This window comes from Rutidosis leptorrhynchoides, chromosome 8, assembly GCF_046630445.1.
Source record: "Rutidosis leptorrhynchoides isolate AG116_Rl617_1_P2 chromosome 8, CSIRO_AGI_Rlap_v1, whole genome shotgun sequence".
In the NCBI taxonomy this organism is placed as follows: Eukaryota; Viridiplantae; Streptophyta; class Magnoliopsida; order Asterales; family Asteraceae; genus Rutidosis; species Rutidosis leptorrhynchoides.
In genome coordinates, this window is record NC_092340.1 from 300,751,619 (window position 1) to 300,758,200 (window position 6,582).

General features: G+C 40.5%; 1 protein-coding gene across 1 annotated transcript; it reads left to right on the plus strand.

Annotated features, from left to right (window-relative positions):
• Positions 1 to 608: 608 nt before the first annotated feature.
• On the plus strand, positions 609 to 1,321 carry LOC139864346 (uncharacterized). The gene is made up of 2 exons (XM_071852923.1): positions 609 to 879; positions 951 to 1,321. Exons 1-2 carry the CDS (start codon positions 609 to 611, stop codon positions 1,319 to 1,321), a joined length of 642 nt encoding a protein of 213 aa, XP_071709024.1.
• The last annotated feature ends 5,261 nt before the right edge of the window (positions 1,322 to 6,582 follow it).

Consider the following 6,582-nt stretch of genomic DNA (forward strand, 5'->3'; position numbering starts at 1 on the left):
CAACCGCAAGCACCCCGAGTCGTTACCAAATCGTCTCAATCAGCAAAAGATCAGAAAAACAACCCACATATTTGGACTAGATCTCTAACAGGGAAATTTTCCTGGTCTAAACCCGAAGGCGCCACCGGTAGGGTCTCGATGAATACATATACATATACATATACATATACATATACATATACATATACATGTACATATACATATACATATACATATACATATACATATACATATACATATATATCAGTTTTACCCCCTTAGAGCCCTCCCAACGGTGACTCTCTCCCACCCGTCCAGACCGTCGCCCAGCTGGGCGCCGATGGCAGTGGTTCGCCAAGCCATCCGTCCAGCTCTTCGTCCATTTAACTGTCTGTTTGAAGAAGGCTGTTAGACGGAAGAAACATAGCTAAATATAGTCGTTGGAAAAAAAATCAAGTTGCAACGGCTAGCTTTCATTTTCAATTTCTTTTCCTTTTTTAATTAATTTACACTATGTATACATATCTATTTCCTTATTCATTTTATCAAACACAACACTCTCATTTTATCACTTTTTCATATCTACATACAATCTCATTTTACCATTTTTTACTTCCAAATAAACAAATATGAATCGCAATACCGGCGTAAATACCATCTTAACAATCACGAATAATCTAAATTATAACCAAGAAATCGAGTTACTTGATAATTTGGATGAGTTAAACGATGATGAAGAAGTCGAAGCCATACCAGGAGCACCTAGAAGATATCTACATAGAGATCGAGAAAGAACCGCAAGAGCTTTATGGAATGATTATTTTTCCGACACATGTACGTTTTCACCGGATTACTTCTGTAGACCTTATCGAATGAGCAAGCCTTTATTTCTTCATATCGGTATATTGATTTTTCTCAAACCCTGATTCCTTCGTATTTTAGTTATTTTTATCAAAAATGTGATGCTACAGGATTACTTAGTTTTCAAAAATTAACATCTGTCATACGACAACTAGCATATGCATCTTCTACCGATCATTTTGATGAGTATTTGCATATGGGTGAACAAACCTTATATGATTGTTTAAACAATTTTTTCAAATGTATTCTTCACTTATATGCAACCGAATATTTGAGGAAACCAAATGCACAAGATGTGCAACGTTTGACCGCTAAACATGCTGAAATACATGGTTTTTCGGGAATGCTAGGAAGTGTCGATTGTATGCATTGGGGATGGAAAAATTGTCCGACATGTTGGAAGGGTCATTATACACGAGGTTGTAACAACCCGACTTCGCTTTACCAAAAACGTGTACCAAATTTTTTTTTCTGGACCTGACCATCTGGACAGCGTCCAAAAGCTTGGACGGCGTCCAGCACTTAAGATCGGGACGGCGTCCAGTATATCTGGACGGCGTCCAGATTGCCTGGCAGCTGCTGTCCCCGGGTCCAACTCACATGAGTGGAAAACCCGCTTCCCGACACTTTTGAACGAAAACCTTTTTACAACATAACAATGTAAGTAAAACTAGGAGATTTACATAATCAAAACAAGTTTTACATCGTCGGGCCCATATCGCCAATTTACCGAGTTTCGTTCAAAATTACAAGTTTCGACCATTAGAGTTTAAATTCCAAACGACCCCTAGAGCATGGTCTTTGGGGTTAAACTACCCAAGTCTTGGCAGAACTTCCAAAAGCTAAGTACCCAAAAGCATCCCCTGACAAAACTGGCGGGAGACTACTAATCTAATTGAATGCCCTTGCCTTTATCCAAGCCCGAGCCTAAAAAGATAAACAACGAGAGGGTAAGCTAAAGCTTAGTGAGTGCAATAGTTATACATATGCGTATATAATCTATCTACTTGCATTCGCTTACACAATACCGGATTCAAGCTAGCAATTCGACAACTATGCAACCATCATGCACAAACCAATATCCGCAATACATAATGAGCTAACAACAACAATAACATATAGTTCACAATTAAATGTGCTACCACCCAAATCACACAACCATGGTTAACCAATTGTAAGAGGAATGGTACTCAAATTTCCCACCGGTGTTCATAACAACCGTTAGTGTACAACACATATATCACTAACCCTTGGACAACACATATTCGTTTATAAAATCGTTAGTGTACAACACATATATCACTAAGTTGGACAACACATATCCATTTATACAATCGTTAGTGTACAACACATATATCACTAAATTTGGACAACACATATCCATCTATAAAACTGCTAGTGTACAACGCATATATCGCTAACTTGGACAACACATATCCATTTATACAAATAAACACATCATATACGTACACGTATACTTATTCCACTCACCTCAAAGTCTCTTGTGAAAGATAACCGAGCTTGTGAACCTTCAATGTAAAGTACCTATTACATTTAGCACATAATCAATCACAACTCAAGTGGGTCAACCAACTCATTCAACATTCTAGAGTCTTTTTGACCCTAGGTGTAATTTTGACCCATTTGCACACTTAACCCTACTTATGGGTCAACTTCACCAAAAACCCTAACTCTAGCCATTTATGGTCTTAATACACATTTAATCACAATGTTATCTCATTTTCACACTAACAAGACAACTTAGGCCATTAAAAGACCCGTTTTACCCATTCGAGGTTTTCACACCCATTCGGGTCACCACATACCCAAATAACACCCATTTATATAACATCTAGGTGTGCTAGTGGTTAACTAACCAATTTAAGACTCATAAACACCTTTAACATTTCAAAACCCTAGGTTAGTCATCTTTGAGTCTTCATGACCCAAACTTACCCAAAAACCCCCAAATTACTAACAAATGGGTTTTAATGTTCAACACTAGCCCAAACCCTAACCCTTAAACAATTTAAACTAAGGAAATCAAGTTTAGGACTTACCACCACAATCAAAACGTAGCTAGTGAGGAGATGAACAACTTTAATGCTCGAGCTCTAACCCGAAACAAGCTTCTTCCTCTTCTATTTGAGCTTTCTCACACTTGAATCACACACTCTCTCTAGAATTGAAGTGGATGAAGTTTGGTGGTTGTAAATGGAGTAAATGAAGCTTCACCAACTGATCTAAGGCCTTAAATTCGTCCCCCAAGTGAAATTACCAAAATACCCACTTAAAATATCTAAAAAAACAAGGCAGCTGGCCTGTCAGCGAATCTGGATGGCGTCCAGATTTCTGGATGGCGTCCAGCCCTTTACAACGGGACGACGTCCCACCTATTTTGACGGCGTCCAACATAACTTGGAAAAACTGGTTCTTACAACTCTCCCCCACTTGAACCAGATTGCGACCTCGCGATCCAAGCCGCATGACAAGCAGGAAGATATACCAAAACAAACTCTTCGGGTTCCCAAGTAAACTCGGAACCTTTACTACGATGCTATTGAACCTTAAAAGTCCTAACCACCTTATTTCTCAACCTTTTGACTTTCTCGTCGAGTATAGCAATCGGCTCCTCAACATATTCCAACTTATTATTTAGCTCAATCTCGTCCAATGGTACCCATGATGAATCATCCGCAAGACACTTACGGAGATGGGAAACATGGAATGTATTATGGATCCCTGCAAGTTCTTCGGGTAATTCCAAACGATACGCAACTTCGCCAACCCGAGCCAAAACTTTGAATGGGCCAATAAACCGAGGAGCTAACTTTCCCCGTTTTCGAAACCGAATAATACCTTTCCATGGTGAAACCTTAAGCATCACCATGTCGCCCTCTTGGAATTCGATCATTCTCCTACGTTTATCGGCATACGACTTTTGTCTATCTTGTGCCTTTTTCAAATGATCCTGAATCACATCAATCTTGCTATTCATCTCTAAAACTATATCGGTACTCCCAATTTCCTTTTGTCCCACTTCACCCCAACAAATTGGAGTTCGACATCTTCGCCCATAAAGCATTTCATACGGTGGCATCCCGATACTAGTATGATAACTATTATTGTACGAGAATTCCACCAAAGGTAAGTGCTCGTCCCAACTACCACCGAAATCAATAATACACGCCCGTAACATATCCTCTAATGTTTGATTCGTACATTCGGTTTGACCGTCCGTTTGAGGATGATATGCCGTGCTCAATTTTAATTGTGTACCCATATCGTCAAGAAACTTTTCCCAAAACCGAGATGTAAAATGGGTATCTCGATCTGAAATAATAGATATAGGAACCCCATGTCAAGTGACTACTTCCTTGATAAATAATTTAGCCAAGGTCTCCGACGATATCGCTTCCCGAATGGGAAGAAACAAAGCACTTTTTGTCAATCGGTCAACTATCACCCAAATTGAATCAAATTGGGTTCTCGCCGTCTTTGGTAACTCTGTGATAAAATCCATGGTAATGTGCTCCCATTTCCACTTCGGGATTTCTAACGGTTGTAGCTTACCATACGGCTTTTGGTGTTCGGCTTTAACTTGCAAACACGTGACGCATTGCTCAACATACTTAACAACATCACGTTTCATGCCCGGCCACCAATACTCCTTCCTTAAATCAAGATACATTTTTATTGCGCCCGGATGAATGGAATACTTTGACTTATGTGCTTCATCAAGTAGCACTCATCGATAATCCCCCATCTTAGGCACCCATACTCTTCCATGAAAAGACAGCAAACCACGCGAGCCCATAGTAATGAACTCCGATTGCCCCACTATTCGTTCCGCATGCTTGTTATGAACGTAAGCGTCTATTTGAATCACACCAAGTTTCTCAAGAAAATTGTTAGTAATAATCATACGTAACAATCCCAATCGTAACGCCGGGTGATGACTCTTTCGACTTAACGCATCCGCGACCACATTCGCTTTGCCCGGATGATAGAGTATCCCACAATCATAATATTTTACCACATCCATCCACCTACGTTGATGATAATTCAAATCTTTTTGGTTAAAGAGATGTTTCAAACTCTTATGATCCGAATAAATCGTACTCTTGACACCATACAAGTAATGGCGCCAAATTTTCAATGCATGCATAACTGCCGCCAACATAAGATCATGAGTCGGATATCTCATCTCGTGTTCTTTTAATTGTCAAGAGGCGTAAGCGATGACTTTACCTCTTTGCATTAGAACACACCCGAGCCCATTTAGCGAAGCATCACAATAAACCGTCATGTCTTCCGCACCTTCCGGCAATACCAACACCGGAGCTTGACACAACTTTTCTTTTAACAATTGAAAAGCAATTTCTTGTTCGTTCTCCCAAATAAACCTCGAGTTCTTCCTCGTCAATTTCGTCAACGAAGAAGCGATCTTAGAAAAGTCTTGGATAAACCGACGATAATAACCGGCCAATCCGAGAAAACTTCGGATTTTCGTAGGCGCAGTCGGCCGTCTCCAACTCTTCACCGTCTCAATCTTCCTCGGATCTACTTGAATACCATTTTCGTTCACAATGTGGCCAAGGAATTGAACTTCCCTTAGCCAAAATTCACATTTGGAGAATTTAGCATATAACTTCTCCTTACGCAACGTCTTTAACACACACCGCAAATGATGTTCATGTTCCTTCATACTCTTCAAATAGACAAGTATGTCGTCAATGAACACTATTACCGACTTGTCCAACATAGGTTGGCACACTCGGTTCATAATATCCATGAATGCCGCCGGTGCATTCGTAAGACCAAAAGGCATTACCACAAATTCAAAATGCCCGTAACGAGTTCGAAAAGCCATTTTTCTCAATATCTTCCTCGCGCACCCGCATTTGGTGATAGCCGGACCGTAGGTCAATTTTAGAGAAATACGTTGCACCTTGGAGTTGGTCAAACAAATCGTCAATCCGAGGTAATGGATAACGATTCTTGATCGTCACTTTATTCAACTCCCGATAATCAATGCACATCCGCATACTACCATCCTTCTTCTTCAAGAATAGAACCGGAGCGCCCCATGGCGAAGCACTCGGACGGATAAAACCCTTTTCAAGTAGCTCTTGGGTTTGATTTAACAACTCTTGCATTTCCGTCGGCGCTAAACGATAAGGAGTTTTAGCAATGGGAGTAGCTCCCGGAACCAACTCAATGCGAAATTCAACTTGTCTTTTCGCCGGAACACCCGGTAACTCATCCGGAAAAATGTCTTCATACTCATTTACCACCGGAATTTCACGAATGGGTGGTGGCTCATCACGAGTATCAACAACATGGGCAAGAAAAGCCATGCCACCACTAACAAGGAAATGATGTGCCCGTGCAAAAGTGCATATCGGCACAAGTCTTCTACACTTATCACCGTGAATAATTAACTCTCCCCTACTTGGGGTCTTCACACGAATAAATTTTTCATGGCATGCAATATCGGCCCTATTATGATCCAGCCAATCCATGCCAACAACGATATCAAAATCACCCAAAGTCATCGGGATAAGATCTATCTTAAAGTTTTCGGCACCAAAAACGACATCACAATTTTTACACACATCAACCACTAGCACCGTCTTGCCGTCCGCTATTTCGACTTCTACCGGATGACTTAACTTAGCTAACGGTCTATTAAGTTTAGGCACAAATTTTGGAGACACAAACTACAAATTTGCACCGCTA